Raw genomic sequence first — 16,788 nt, 5'->3', positions numbered from 1 at the left:
AAAGTTTTTATTTCTTCTCCATGGATTTTAATACCTACTCTGAATTTTTCTTTTGATTCCTTCACTGCTTGCTCAATATAGAGATTGAATAACATCGGGGAGAGGCTACAACCCTGTCTCACTCCCTTCCCAACCACTGCTTCCCTTTCATGCCCCTTGACTTATAACTGCCATCTGGTTTCTGTACAAATTGTAAATAGCCTTTCGCTCCCTGTATTTTACCCCTGCCACCTTTAGAATTTGAAAGAGAGTATTCCAGTCAACATTGTCAAAAGCTTTCTCTAAGTCTACAAATGCTAGAAATGTAGGTTTGCCTTTCCTTAATCTTTCTTCTAAGATAAGTCATAAGGTAAGTATACCTCTATAAAAGAGATATACGCACTGGGTGGTGCTTTTTTTTTTGTTATCAAAAGGCTCCACTATTTTAGCCTGAAGGTTCACAAGCAAATCTGCAAACAACTACTTGATATAAGTCTTGACGTTCCTCTGTTTTACAAAGCTGTCAGCAACACACCAGTGGTGGACAGTTCATGGGGAACAAGGCTCACCTCTAAGTTGTCCTCACTCAAGGCCTCCTCATCTTCCTCGTCCTCCACCTTCTCAGTATCATATGGGCTAGGTTCAGAAAAATCTTCAGAAGATGAACATGCCTGGAACAGTTAAAAAAAGAACACTTCATAATATGAAGGAAGTAAAATAAATATAATGCATGGTAGTCAAATACAATCAGGTGATGCTGACAGAATTTGGTCAGGAAATGAGACACTGAAATTGGTGGAGGAGTTGTGTTATTCGGGCTGCAGAATATCTGATGGTGGCTCAAATATAGAGTATCATCAATATGGTAATGAAAGGAAACGCTGGGGGTAAGAACTGCAGAGGGAGACCAAGGCAGAAACAGAATAATTAGGTTCAAACGGTTGTGTGTTGCAGTAGTTATTCAGAGAAGAGGAAGCTTGTGTCGGACACACTGGCATGAAGTACTGCATCAATCCAGTCATTGGACTGAAGACCACTGCAACACACTATCAGACATTACCATTGAAATGCATTATAACAACAAGAGCTGCTTTAACATAGACATGAATACAATGTCACATCACAGAAATGGTGGTGTGTTCACAATAGACAAAACATCAACTCCACATCATCCCACTCAGCACAACAATACACACTGCAAGTGAGCATATAGGAATGTTGTCCATCTTACACAATGTTGGAACATAGTATTCACATCAAAGAACTGGGAAACAGCAGTAGAATTTGTTAATGCCCAAAGAAAAATGAATGATGGGTTTTCATGACAAAGGTTGCCTGGTAAATTTTGCACACTGCACAGAACTGAAAGAACAGAAAAAATATCTAAACAGCAGTTGTCCATTGAAGATGAAATAAATAGTAACATGAAAATTTTCTACAAAATATAGTAAAATTTGCTATTTTCCCCACAGGCATGTACAAATGTCTATGTCTGAGCACAGCAGTTTATTAATATTGGTAATTGGCAGTCATTTCATGTTCAATCTGGATCTTTAGTTTTTTTTCTCGGTGTTGAAGTTTGCATACAACATTAAAATGATCAATCATTTCCCATATTAGGACCAATGCCTTGTATTTTACATCATACGAAAGTATCCTACTTTCGACATTCCTATAACAATTTTGTTCAGTGACATCTTGAGAATACTGCACAACAAAATCCACCAAACTATGACATGTATTTGGGAGATCTTCAATGTGGTGCATCAATCAAACTTTCTACTTTTGTAGTACACTTGTATAAACACAAAAACCACTAAGCATGGCACTTAAGCTTCACAAATTCAGAAATCAGATTGGGACCTATTTAATTTTTCATTCTTTTAACAACCAATCACAAGAATAACACACAGAAGAACGGGAAAGAAAATTGAAGATCTGTTAGACGATGACCAGTTTGGCTTTAAGAAAGGTAAAGGGACCAGAGACGCAATTTTGACATTGTGCTGTGATTTTGTGCTTGGGAATGGAATCACACACATTGACTGGACTTCTCTATCTAGGGAAAGCTTTTGACAATGTAAAATGATGAAACATGTCCAAAGGACTACTTCTGGTTTTATAGATTGACAGCCATGTTATGAGCAACCTTTAGCTCTCCCAGATGGTTGGAGAACTGCCGACCCCTACTGCAGCTGTAGCGGACTGTGCATGCACAATGTGGGAGGCACACATCCTCAGTTGACAACACATCGGTAACAAGATAACACAACCCAGATCACTTGTAATTTGTAAAGTGAATTTCAGTTCTTGTTGATAGTTTTTCTGAAACAGCTGCCCACAGTTACTATTCATCACATTTGCAACCAATTTAACATTCATAATAATTACCAGTTGCTTTTGCAGTAGTGTACACGTTAACACTGGAGATAAAACTGAATTAATATTGTTGTGTTTGACACTTAATGTTAAGCAGTGTGCAAACCCAGTTTCACTTTGTAAAACCAGACTGTGAATTGTATAAAAGGAAGACTTACACAAAGCAATAAATACACACCAAAATGAAACTTGCAAAACTGTGAAAGAAGAGCTGTTCAAAAGATTCACTGTTCAGGATGGCCACAAAGTCCCATTACGCCCCTCCCACAATTAATAGCCAACATAAACATATAAACGTGAATAAAAAATATCACCAACAGTTCTTTTGGGGCAAGAGAGGTGTGTTTTCTAGAGATACAAATCATGTACGGCTGCTGCTGAGAGCTGGTGCACTTTTACCAATGGAAATCTATGAGACTGGGCCCTCCAAATCACAACTGAGACGAACACTGGTGATTTCAAGTCTTCTTAGACCTGGTTAAGTGGATTCAAGAAATTATATGGTATCAGAAATTATGAGACAATGAAGTTTACTTCAAGTAAAAGTGTACAGGAGATACCATTAAACTCGCAGTAGTCGCACCAGGATTTGTACCATCAGTAGTCAATGCGGACTGTCAGTTTGCACGGAGACAAAAGTAGACTCATACGTAAAAATCAACAAAATAATTGTGACTATATAGTATACTATGTTTAAATTTTAATAGTGGCTCAGACTTCCATCCATTCCGAAACAAACTGACAAGGCAGCAGATGATTTACTAAAGAACTGATACCTCCAACATTCAGTATGGGATAAAACATATAGCCACAGGCAATCATCAAGTGTGTCTTGGGAAACTATAGACAGCACACAACTGTCGCACATGTATACACATCCTTTCGTCTCATTGTACATAACTACAATTTTTGCCTTTTCTGTATCTTCATCAACAATGTATTCATGGAGCAGACTGGATACAGGTACAATATTTTTGCCTTTCTTAGTAATAAATGGTACAAGAGTACAAGATTTTTCTGAAGGCAAATTTGAATGCTTTGGACGCTTGCTTGGCTTCGTGTATTAAAGTGGCAATTTCATTCTACAAAAATATATAAATAAAACAATTAATGATCTGTCCCTAGCAAAACAATACAACTAACAGAAAGTAATACCACGATAATATGAAACCCCTCAAGATTAGTGTACAAATTCATTATAATGGCTCCCATTTTACTGTTTCTCCCAAAGTCAACAATGCAAATTAAATCGAATGCTGCTCAGATGTGCCTATCAGTCTGCAATTTTTGAACATTTCACCGCCGCTGTTCTAGTCAAAACGAAACAAAGGAATAATGCAGTACTGCTGACAACAGGGAGGCACTCAGGTCATGTGATTTCTAGGCCCAAAGGGATGTGAAGAAAGTGAAAAAATATATCTGTGCGGACTGTCTGGTCCATGTGCAGCTACTGCATGGATAATTCATAGCTGACATGAAGACGAACATTGCTGTTACCCCACATGTGCTGCATCTAATGCTGATCAGGAAGGTCTCATGAAAGAACTGTGAGTATAACATACTTTATCATTTCAAGGTGAAAAAAGATGAATGGTACGGTACATTCACATACAACAGTGACAGTGACAAGTATGAGTGAACTAGTGTTTCTGCAGCTTTGAGTACGTTACAACCAAATATTTAAAAAAGGACTGTTTAGTGGCAGAAATCTTATAATCGACCTATCAAAATAAATTTAAGAAAGAAAGAAGGAAAAGTAAGTTTCATCTAGTCAGAGGCAGAAATTAATTCACTGCTTTTGTTGTGCTCTTATCCTGGACATAATGAAACCACTGGCTTTAAAGAGGGCAACAAAAAGACTGTTGATTTATTTATTTACTTATTTATTTTTCCGTGGGACCACATTAAGAAGAATTCTCCATGGTCATGGAACGAGTCAATACATGAAATTATAACACAATTGTAGAAACAGATAAAATGAAATATAAGAAACATATTCAGTTGTAGATTGTACAAACAGATAAAATGAAATATAAGAAACATATTCAGGTGACAAGTCGTTAGTTTAAATAAAGAAAATCAAGAATGTAACACTGGAATTTGCTTAATTTTTTAGCACTTCCAAGAGCTCCTCGACAGAATAGAAGGAGTGAGCCATGAGGAAACTCTTTAGTTTAGACTTAAAAGTGTTTGGGCTACTGCTAAGATTTTTGAGTTCTTGTGGCAGCTTATTGAAGGAGTGAGCCATGAGGAAACTCTTTAGTTTAGACTTAAAAGTGTTTGGGCTACTGCTAAGATTTTTGAGTTCTTGTGGCAGCTTATTGAAAATGGATGCAGCAGAATACTGCACTCCTTTCTGCACAAGAGTCAAGGAAGTGCATTCCACATGCAGATTTGATTCCTGCCTAGTATTAACTGAGTGAAAGCTGCTAACTCTTGGGAATAAGCTAATATTGCTAACAACAAATGACATTAAAGAAAATATATACTGTGAAGGCAATGTCAAAATTTCCAGACTATTGAATAGGGGTCGACAAGAGGTTTTCGAACTTACACCACACATAGCTCGAACAACATGTTTTTGAGCCAAAAATACCCTTTTTGAATCAGAAAAATTACCCCAAAAAATAATACCATATGACATAAGCGTATGAAAATATGCTAAGTAGACTACTTTTCGTGTTGAAATGTCACTTATTTCAAATACTGATCTAATGGTAAATAAAGTGGCATTTAGTTTCTGAACAAGATCCTGACATGGGCTTTCCACAACAGCTTACTACCTATCCGAACTCCTAGGAACTTGAACTGTTCTGTCTCACTTATAATATGCCCATTCTGTCTGATTAAAATATCAGTTCTTGTTGAATTGTGAGTTAGAAATTGTAAAAACTGAGTCTTACTGTGATTTAGCATCAAATTATTTTCCACAAGCCACGAACTTATTTCATGAACTACATTATTTGATAATGTTTCAATATTACACACAAGATCCTTCACTACCAAGCTGGTGCCATCAGCAAACAGAAATATTTTTGAATCACCTGTAATACTGAAAGGCATATAATTTATATAAATAAGAAATAGCAGTGGCCCCAGCACCAACCCTTGGGGAACCCCCCCACTTATCAGTGCCCCATTGGGACTGAACATCATTAAAAAAAGAAGAAAGGTTCAAATGGCTCTGAGCACTATGGGACTTAACATCTATGGTCATCAGTCCCCTAGAACTTAGAACTATTAAACCTAACTAACCTAAGGACAGCACACAACACCCAGCCATCACGAGGCAGAGAAAATCCCTGACCCCGCTGGGAATCGAACCCGGGAACCCGTGCGTGAGAATGGAACATCACTACCACTCTCAATATTGCAGAGAATTACCTTCTGCTTTCTGTTCTTAAAGTAGAGGTGAACCAATTGTAAGCTACTCCCCTTACTCCATAATGGTCCAACTTCTGCAGTAATATTTTGTGGTCAACACAGTCAAAAGCCTTCGTTAAATCAAAGAAAACACCTAATGTTCACAACCTTTTATTTAATCCGTCAAAAAAACGGAGGAAAGAGAATATAGCATTTTCAGTTGTTAAGCCATTTCTAAAACCAAACTGTACATTTGACAGCAAATTATGTGAATTTAAATACTCCAGTAACCTTGTATATACAACCTTCTCAATAACTTCAGCAAACACCGATGGCATAGAAATAGGTCTATAATTGTCAATATTATCCCTGTCTCCCTTTTTATAAAGTGGCTTCACTACCGAGTACTTTAATCGGTCAGTAAACCGACCACTCCTAAAGGAAAAGTTACAGATATGGCTAAGTACTGGGCTAACATACATGGAACAAAACTTCTGTATTCTGCTAGATACCCCGTCATATCCATGAGAGTTCTTGGCCTTTAGTGATTTAATTATTAACTGAATCTCCCTCTTGTCAGTATTATGGAGGAGCATTTCAGGTAACAGTCTCGCAACACTTTTTTCTAAGAGCGCTATATGATTCCCTGTTGGGACTAGGTTTCTATTTGGTTCACCTGCTATATTCAGAAAGTGATTATTAAATACTGTACATATATGCGACTTATCAGTAACATGGACATTCCCACTACACACTGATTCTATATCCTCTACCTGTCACAGCAGACCAGCCACTTCCTTTACGATTGACCATATGGTTTTAATTTTATCCTGAGACTTAGCTATTCTATCTGCATACCACATACTTTTTGCCTTCCTAATAACTTTTTTAAGCACCTTACAATACTGTTTGTAATGGGCTGCTGCATTTAGATTGTGACTGTTTCTAACGTTTTGATATAATTGCCACTTTGTTCTACAAGGTATTCTTATCCCTCTAGTCAGCCACCGAGGCTGCCTGTTTGTGCTAGTACCCTGTTTTGAACGTTCTAATGGAAAGCAACTTTCAAAGAGCATGAGAAAAGTCTTGAGAAAAGCATTATATTTATCGTCTACTGTATCAGCACTATAAACATCTTGCCACTCTTGTTCCTTGATGAGGTTTACAAATGTCTCTACAGCAACTGAATCTGCTTTCCTAAACAGCTGATGACTACATTTAACACGTGATGCAGCACAAAAATCTTTTAGAGTTAAAATTTGTGCATCATGATCTGAAAGGCCATTCAGCTTTTTGCTAATAGAATGCCCTTCTAGTAATGAGGAATGAACAAAAATATTGTCTATGGTTGTTCTACTGTTCCCTTGCACTCTCATTGGAAAGAATACAGTTTGCATAAGATTATATGAATTAAGGAGTTCTACCAGCATCCTTTTCCTGGCACAATCACTTATACAATTAAGATTGAAGTCACCACATATAACTAACTTTTTGTATTTCCTATAAAGTGAACCAAGAACCTCCTCTAGCTTTAGCAAAAATGTTGTGAACTCAGAGTCTGGGGATCTATAAATAACAACAGTAAGAAGTTTAGCTCCACTAAATTTAACCACACCTGCACAACATTCAAACACCTTTTCAGTGCAGTACTTTGAAACATCAATTGACTCAAATGCGATACCATTTTTCACATACATGGCTACTCCCCCACACCGCAAAGAGCTCCTAGAAAAGCTGCCAGTCAACCTGTATCCTGGTAAAGGAAGCCTCTGAATTATCTCCTTATTTAAGAAGTGTTCAGATATACCAATAATTTCAGAGTCAACATCTATAAGCAGTTCACTGACTTTATCTTTAATACCCTGTATATTTTGATGAAATATACTAATTCCCTCATTAATCGGATACCTAAGCTTTGTCGAAAGTAGTTTCTTTGTTAGAGAGACTTCCCCTAAGCAGGAACACCTATCAGCTGACTTCAATCTAAAAAAGGTACAGCTCTAACACCCACAACTGCTGGAATTTTCCCATGAGTGATCCCACCATCCCCACCTATGCCGTCACCTATAAGCTTTGCCAACCTCCCCTTTCCATACCTGTTGAGGTGCAGGCCATGTCTAGTGATATAATTCAGATCCCACCTGGAACAACAAATGTCACCCTCACTAAGGAATTTTTTTGACTGTGGAACATATTTTTAAGGAAATTGTCAGACAATACAATTTCCAATAGCTCCTTGTTATTTGTGATTCATTAGGAGAACAGTATTCTTAAATTTCACTCATTTGCGCATTATCAGTTTGCATCAGCACATTTTATGGTTGCTTTAAATATGCTCAGTATGCAGTACAACACACAGAGCAATAGCCAGCACCATTTCTTACCTCACCACAATTCTTTCTAAATAGTAGTGGTAAATTACTGTGACTTGCTTGAAAGTATTAATTTTTCTTTCATCGGGTGTGCCTGGCATAAGGAAAATGTTTATTTTCGTCATTCAAATGGCAGGGATGATGTGGAGAGCGGGTAGGGCAGCTAAGTGCAGTCAGGTTAAAAGAAGGGTGGGGTGGGGTGGGGATGGGAGTGGGGGTGGGGGTGTGGAGGCAAGTGGGTGGGGGTGGGGAGGCAAGGGGGTGGGGGCAGCGGAGAAGGGTAGAAATAAAAAGGCTGTGGGGGGTATTGGTGGAATAGAGGGCTGTGTAGTGCTGGATTGGGAACTTAGATGCAAGACCTGTGCCATACATCCCCCCCCCCCCCCACACCACCTCTTCACTACCATCACCTATCCAGTCAAAGGCATGGCTACCTGTGAAACCAATTATGTAAGCTACGAGCTAAGCAGCAACCACTGTGCCGTATTCTACAAGGCCACAGCAAACCACAAGCTGTCTGTCCTCATGGAGGCTATCGACAAACTGTGGCTAATAAACAGATGGACAACCAAGTTGCTGAGCATGTTGCTCAAAACAACATAATTCATTTTAATGACTGCTTCACAGCCTGTGCCATCTGGATCCTTACCACCAACACCAGCTTTCCTGAATTCCGCAGGTGGGAACTCTACATGTAACATACCCCTATGTTCCTGTAACCCTCCTAGCCTCAACCTTCATTAGTCATTGTCCTTCACCCAATTCTCCCCTTCCCTGTTCCCACTGCACAGCCTTTTATTCCACCAGTGCACCCACAGTCTCTTTACTTCTCTCATTTTCCACTGCCCCCCCCCCCCCCCCAAAAAAAAAAAAGTCTAACCACCAACCTCCCAAATGCACCTACCTACCCTACCCTCTCTCCACCTCATCCCTGTATGCTTCCACAAGCAGCACTTTCCCGTGCCCCACCCCTACCCTGCTATCCTTCTCCCTCCCTGCTCCAGCCTCCTCCTTACCCCCACCAGAAACATTGCTTCTCCCATCATGCACAGCTGCTCACAGTCTGGTCATGGCAGCCAGAGACAGTGGTCATGTGTGCTTCCTGAGGTGTGTGTGTGTGTGTGTGTGTGTGTGTGTGTGTGTAATAATATCACCATATAATTCATCAGAAATTCATATATATTGTGTTCTTCTAATTGTTTCCACCAAGTTATGACATGATTTCTAATATATGCTCAAAATATAAAACACATTTTGCATTATTCAATGGGGGATGAATAAATAAATTATTATTCCATTTTATGTAATGCTGTTATCTACAGCAACATAAGAAGAATACAAAAGTAAAGATGCACTCACCTCTTTAGTTATGCTTAGTGGATCCTGCGTACTATCCTGGCCATCTGGCACCTCCCACTCCTGCAGACACTGAAAAAAAGTACACCTAGTTACTCTTCTGTCCACATACATGCTTAAGCAATGTCATGAACCACCACACAATTTCTTTCTCTTTCTACAATGGGCAGCAAATGACAAGTACAGAAACAGCACTATGTAATTTGGTGCAATTTGCAAACAATAGTTCTTTGGTAGGTGTGGGGACTACCAAATGGGAGTTTTAATATTATATCTCTTACTGAACACAAACAAAAAAGCATAAACTTCAGTATAAGGGATGAAACAAATCCGTCACATTTAGCAAAATGATACAGATTGTACCACAAACTATTTATGGAGGAACACAGATGTCAGCTACCGTGGAATGAACATATGAAGATACTGGCAGAAAGAATATCATAAATACATTACGCTCTTAGGATTCTCTCAATTGTTTGTAACAGCTGATGTCTTGGGATGATGTAGTATTCATACATACACTCACTTCTTAGCAATGGAAATCTTTTCTTTGGATCAGAGGCTCAAAACTTCAACACAATTTTCAAACCGCAAAAAAAGGACTGCAACAATAACAACTTAAAGTAGTAGTAATGCTCACTGTAAAGAACTGTTTAAAGATACGGATATATAATCACGGAACAAAAGCCAGTTTGGAATTCCATTTCTTCTTCTTCTTTTTTAAGCTGCTGCAGCATTACAGCCTTTGATGATCCTTGGATTCTACTACTGTTTTCATCCACACTTCATTTTTGCAACTCGTTTCCACCGCTTGACTCCCATATTAGTGACATCATCTATCATATCATCAACTCCTTTCTTCCAGGTCTCTCTCTCCTTCTAGTAGCATGGATCACACCATCCATCATTTTCTTCTGTATTCTAATCTCTGTCATTCTCTTCATGTGTCCTAGCTGTCATATTCGTTGTGTTTATAGCCTAGTGTTCTAGCATATCCTCAGGCCTTCTTCTTCTCTTATTGGACCATAAATTTTGCATAGCACTTTTTGCTCAAAGGTTCTTAAGCTATTTGTTATCTTTTGTCTGTATCCATACTTCTGACCCATATGTGACAACTGGGTGAACTATGGAGTTCTGCACTACAAGTTTCATTGTTCTAGCAGTTACTGTGCTGAAGACCTGTAGATTTGCAAAGTAAGTTCTGTTTCCTGCTTGTAGCCTTTACAACACTGTTATCCACTGATATTAAGGCTGCCAGGTAACAAAGAGGACATTCCCTTGAGAAATGTCCCATTTATTTTTAGATTTTCAAGGGTTCTTGTGGATTCAGAGTGTGCAGTGCCACAGATTTTATTGCATTTTCATTTACTCTGAGGCTGACTTTTAATGTTCCTGTTTCCTCTGCCAAGTATGTTTCTTTAAGTGTGTTGCCATACTACTGCAATGTCCTCAGCAAATGCATGTAACTGGTTGTCTTTCATTAATATGATGCTTCTTTTATTGATTTTGTTTACTACACCAGGCAGTGCTACATTGAATAAGGCAGTGGAGAGGCTATCACTCTGCCACACTCCTTTATTAAACACAAAGCTTTCCCTTGTCCTACCGAATGTCTATACTTTTGCTCTTGTCTCTATCACTGTCAATCTGATTAAACAATGGAAACTCCAGGTTGCAATATCAACAATATTAGGAAAAGAATAAATTGCTACTCACTGTAAAGATGACACATTGAGTTGCAGTCATGCACAATGAAAATACCATTACACATTTAGCTTCCAGCCAAAGCCTTCTACAGAAAAAAAGATACACACACATTCATACAAGCAAGCACACCAGATTTACACATAACCGCCATCCCTGCAGCTCAGACCTACATGCATTCTGGTGAGTATCAATTTATCCTTTTTCTAATATTGTTGTCTCTGATTAGCTTTACCACTTTACCATGTATACCATCTTATCTCAATACTCTGTACTGTAGTGCTGCTATCCACTATTTAGTGAAATTAAAGAATGGAAAATCCAGGATGGAATGTAACAATATTATGAAAATGATATTGTTTTAGTGAAATTAAGAAGAAGTGGCTAGAAAATTACCATGAAGTACTGCAATTGCAGCTGCAGGCCAGAACCTGCAGTGTCGCAACATGTGGGTCAAATTAAATGTACACAGAAGGACTGCAAGATGAATGAGCTGCACTGCACCTACACAACACCAGGGTTGAGCCTAACAATGAAATGATTGCGCATCACTGGCAGTAGCTATGGGTTCGAGGTCTGGTCGGGCCGGCCTCTGCAGGCACCAACTTCCTCACGAGCTTTGGAGCCTCAGTGCTGCTAACCTGTCATTCGAGCTGACCAACAAGACTAATGCTGAGGTGCTGTGGCTCATGTCCCACACACAGCAGTCACCGTGGCACCACAGTAGAAGCTTGGGGGATCAAGTCACAACTTGAGGCCATTCCCCCAGTCAAACACCACTGGGGCACTACACGGTGACACCACTGCCATGGACTAACTAGGCTGCCACCCATCCTCTGACCTGTTATCAGCATTGTAGCGTGCCCGCATGAGCATCTCCTTGCCGGATGGAAGTAGCTGGCTACCACTCACGTTACTGACTGCAAATGCACCCTTCGGTATAATTCTTGGTGAATTATGCTGACAAAGACTTGTTTGAAATCAATCAATAGGAAGTGCATATGCATATTATATCACATAATTTTTCCATCATTTTTCTGATCACAAATATTTGATTAGTTGTTACTCTGACTGGTGAGAAGCCACACTGATGTTCCCAGAGTAAGCTTTATGCACACTTTTGTATCCTTTTATTCAGTATATTTGTGAAGATCTTACAAGCTGTGCATAGTAGAATGAGATTCTCACTCTGCAGCAGAGTGTGTGCTGATATGAAACTTCCTGGCAGATTAAAACTGTGTGCCGGACCGAGACTCGAACTCGGGACCTTTGCCTTTCGTGAGCAAGTGCTCTACCAACTGAGCTACCCAAGCATGACTCACACCCCGTCCTCACAGCTTCTGTAAAGTTTGGAAGGAGGAGACGAGATACAGGCAGTAGTGAAGCCATTCTGGAAACATCCCCAAGGCTGTGGCTAAACCATGTCTCCGCAATATCCTTTCTCTCAGGAGTGCTACTTCCGCAAGGTCCGCAGGAGAGCTTCTGTGAAGTTTGGAAGGTAGGAGACGAGATACTGGCAGGAGTGAAGCTGTGAGGACGGGGTGTGAGTCGTGCTTGGGTAGCTAAGTTGGTAGGGCACTTGCCCGCAAAAGGCAAAGGTCCCGAGTTCGAGTCTCAGTCGGCACATAGTTTATTATTCCTGTAGTTTTCATATACTGTTCTATATACTTTATTACAAAAAGGGGATTTTTATTTCAATTTTCCAGATATCCAACATGGTGACAGGAGAAAATGGAGACTTCCATTTGCATGAAGCACCTTTAAGGGCCTGGAATCGACTTTCCAGTCAGACTGAATGGATTGCAATGGACATGGCAGCATGTTGCCCGACCAATTGGTGTGCACAGTGATGCAGTGCAAAACTATGTTTCGTATTAACTTGTGCAAATTGAGTATGATCAAAACAGCAATGTACAACAGGGATGAACTGAATGAGGCACTCTAGTTGTAAGAGACTGGCCTCATATTCAGGATGATTGAGTTTGCTCTGTCCAGAGATTGTGATTTTGGTTTTCCATAATTTTCCTAAATCATTTCACACAAATGCCAGGACAGTTCTTTCAGCAAGGTCATAACCAACCACCTGTCCTATTCTCATAAAGTACACCTACATATTCTGTGTGTACATATATTTGATCTATCTGTTTTCATTATGTTATTATGACAAATCCATAACAATCTGACATGATCGTTGCATGAATAAATAAATAAAGAAATATAGGAAAACCCAAAGGAAAAGACTGAAACAACAAAATTCCAAGAGAGGAAGGAAACACACAGAAGTGAATGAAAGAAATATGGGCAGAAAGGAAGGCAAATGGCCACTTCTAAGTGCTCTGCACAGTCTAATGGGCATATTTGCAGGTAATAATAAATATGGGAAATATAATCACATCTACTGAAACTGTATGTCAAACTGCAGCTGTCTGAGCATGCCAGCAAGAGATACTTGTACTTTGTAGCTAACTTGTTGAAGTCAGGCATAGAACAAGGCATCTCTCAAGTGCAAAATAAAATACTCTCCAATTCTGCATCCACATGTTACTATTACATTGGATCTTTCAGATATCCTTAGATGAACCAAACAAACTGTTTTCAAAACTAGTGCAAGAAACTGGTGGAAGTTCAGCTGAATCATCTGAAAACAAGACAGTGACTCAGACGGTGACAAATTGAACAAAAAAATAATTCTACTTAATTTTCAGTTACACTTTATTACACTGTTATCAAAAAATAAAACCACAGGAAGCAGCAGAAATCAATAAATCAGGAAGCATCTGTAAAACCATTTGTCCCAAATAATGCAATTGCCTGTTAACCAATGGACACACCTTTTGCCCAGACAAGGCCCTACAGATGACAAACATTACAAATGTGAGCAGCACGCCAATGGTAGAGCTAGACATCCTGCAGGGGATACGAAGATCACACTAATTTGCCAATGTGGTTTCCACAATGATGGGATTGAACAATGACATCTGTTTTATGATCTGATAGTGGCTGGTGATTATTCTGGAAAATAAATATTTTAATAACACACCACTGCTGTGTATCTCCAGTTTGAATGAAATGTCGTTCTTAACAAATGAACACAGGGTGCTATACTCATCCCACTAATCAACAAATGTGAGGCGCTATCTTCCACTGAAACCGAATCTGAGCCAGTGAGGCACACTTCACCTGTTAGGAAACATGCTGTTTCCTGAGACGAGGAAGCAAACACAAAACGGTAGGAGTTTACTTATTGTCAGCAATTCAAATGTATGACAAATAATGGTATCCCTTAAGGAAATGACAGCAATGTGTGGGAAGAAACACGAGGCGCACTCAATGTGTGTGTGTGTGTGTGTGTGTGTGTGTGTGTGTGTGTGTGTGTGAGGACCACATCCAACATGTTTAAGATGCTGTTACAGCTGTTTCTCAGGGGGCACAGAGAAGCCAACTTGATACCGTGGCACAAGGATGAACGAATAACGCCTGTCTTCTGGGCTCTGAAGTCCTACTTAGATCATTCCAGTGACTGGTGGAGAAGATTAGAATTCTCAATCTTCTCTGCCAGACAATGGTATGATCTAAGTAGGACGTCAGAGCCCATATGACAGGCTTATTCGTTCCTCCTTGTGTGACAAAAACAAATTGGCTGAACTGTGTTTCCTCAGTGGCTGCCTGAACAGCCAATAGACTTACCCATGGAGCTTTGACAAAGCTCACAATTTGCAACATTGTTCCCAGAGCCAATCATAGCCCCCTGATTCTGAGTCAAGCGGATGGCTTGCACCAAGAGACGTCCTGGACTTATGCCATAGTGTTGAGAACTGCAGGGTTCCCCCCTAAATGGCTCCAGTGTGCATTACCCATATGAGGTTGTCACCCATGTAGATGGCCCTGTATAGTGTGCACACAAATTTAGTTTCCAATTGCACAACTCTCCGTCCAGTCCAGATAATGATAGGTGTACGAGATCTGTAAGTATCATTGTAAGATCCAATGAAATGTCACCTACAGGCAAGATTATTAAAATCTCAGTGAATAACTGTCGAAGTATTTGCAACAAAATGACAGAGTTTGAAGTGCTTATGAAAAGTAGTGGAGAGCACATAATACTACGAACATAAAGTTGGTTCATGCCCAAAATTGCCACAGTGAAGTGTTTAAGGAAAATTGGAAGGATCAGCTAATAGGAAACAGAGTGGTGTATTCGTCACAGTAAACAAGAAACACAAATGCAACTAGGTAGAAACTGAAGCTGCATGTGACATTGTTTTGGAGAGAATGAGTATCAATGATGGTAATAAACTAACAACTCGATCTTATCACCTACCACACTCAACCACAGATGTAACTGAAGACTTGGGAGGAATCCTCATATGTTCATTAATTACACTATCAGCATCAGAGAATACATTAATTATGCAACAATCACTTGGGATAATTACAGTTATGTGAGAGACAAGAGTGACAAGACATCTTGCAAAACATTACTAAATGTCTTCTCTGAAATCTACCTGCAACAAATAGCTCATAAGTCCACTCGTGGTGGAAATATATTGGATGTAATGGGAACAAACAGACCTTAGCTCTTTTGCAGATGGCCACATTGAAACTTTTTTTTAATGACCATGAAGCAGTTGTAGCAACAAAATCAAGTAGAAAGATTCATATGTTCAGCAAACCAGATAAAAAGGCAGTAGTGTCATATCTCATGAGGAATTAGAAACTATCTCTTGACAAGAACATGCACAAGAACAGTAGTACAAGTTTAAAAGAATAGTTTACTCTCCACCTTCATCGATTTGTACCTAGTAGAACAGTTCTTGATGAGAGGGACCCTCTGTGGTACACAGTCACTGTAATGAGACAGACACTACTCTGCACAATAGGTGTAAAATGAAGTGGAGGACTATAGATAGAGAGATGATGAATGAAATGCATATGACTATCAAAAGAGCAATGTGTGAAGTCTTCAGCGGCTGCACTAAAATAATATTGTCCAAAGATCTTCCACAAGCCCCAAAGAAGTTCTGGTTGTTTGTAAAGGTGTTAACTACACCAAAATTAGTATCCCATCACTCACAGACAAAACAAGACAAGACCTGAAACTGAAAGTAGTAAAGCAAAAGCAGAAATCCTTAACTCTGTTTCCGTAACAAAAAGACAAGGAATGTTGTTTCAATCAAATTTTTGTACCACTGCAAATATGTGAAATATATATTGTGACAGTGGCACTGAGAAATGGCTGAAATCACTCAAACTGAACAAAGTTCCAGGACCCGTTGGAATCCCTGGCAGATTCTACACTCAATTTACAACTGAGTTATCCCCTCAAATGAACAACCATGTCCAGTTGCTGGGAGAAAGCACAGATCACATTTGTCTCCCAGAAGCATAGCAGAACTGACCCAATATCACTTGCATCCATTTGTTGTAGAATCTTAGAATATATCCTTAGTTCAAATGTAGTGAGGTATCTCACACAGGATGGCCTCCTCCAAACCAAACAGAATGCTTCTTTGAAATATTGATGGAGTAAAACTGTACTCAAGCTTTTCTCATAACACCCTAAATGCCAGGTACTGAAGCAGTCCAGTAGATGCAGTGCTTGTTGACTTCTGAAAACCATTTGACTCAGTACCAC

General features: G+C 39.4%; 1 protein-coding gene across 3 annotated transcripts in view; it reads right to left on the bottom strand.

Moving 5' to 3' along the window:
- The window catches only part of LOC126291983 (zinc finger protein 501-like), a 128,138-nt gene that overhangs the window by 60,357 nt on the left and 50,993 nt on the right, over window positions 1–16,788 (bottom strand). For all 3 annotated transcript variants that reach the window (XM_049985742.1, XM_049985740.1, XM_049985741.1), the window contains exons 6-7: window positions 9,453–9,521; window positions 549–650 (exon numbers count right to left, since the gene is read on the bottom strand). In XM_049985742.1, the coding sequence (XP_049841699.1) occupies window positions 549–650; window positions 9,453–9,521 (171 nt within the window). The remainder of the gene's footprint in view (window positions 1–548; window positions 651–9,452; window positions 9,522–16,788) is intronic.

This window comes from Schistocerca gregaria, chromosome 9 (genome assembly GCF_023897955.1).
Source record: "Schistocerca gregaria isolate iqSchGreg1 chromosome 9, iqSchGreg1.2, whole genome shotgun sequence".
NCBI classification, from domain to species: domain Eukaryota; kingdom Metazoa; phylum Arthropoda; class Insecta; order Orthoptera; family Acrididae; genus Schistocerca; species Schistocerca gregaria.
This window is presented reverse-complemented; position numbering and strand designations above follow the sequence as displayed.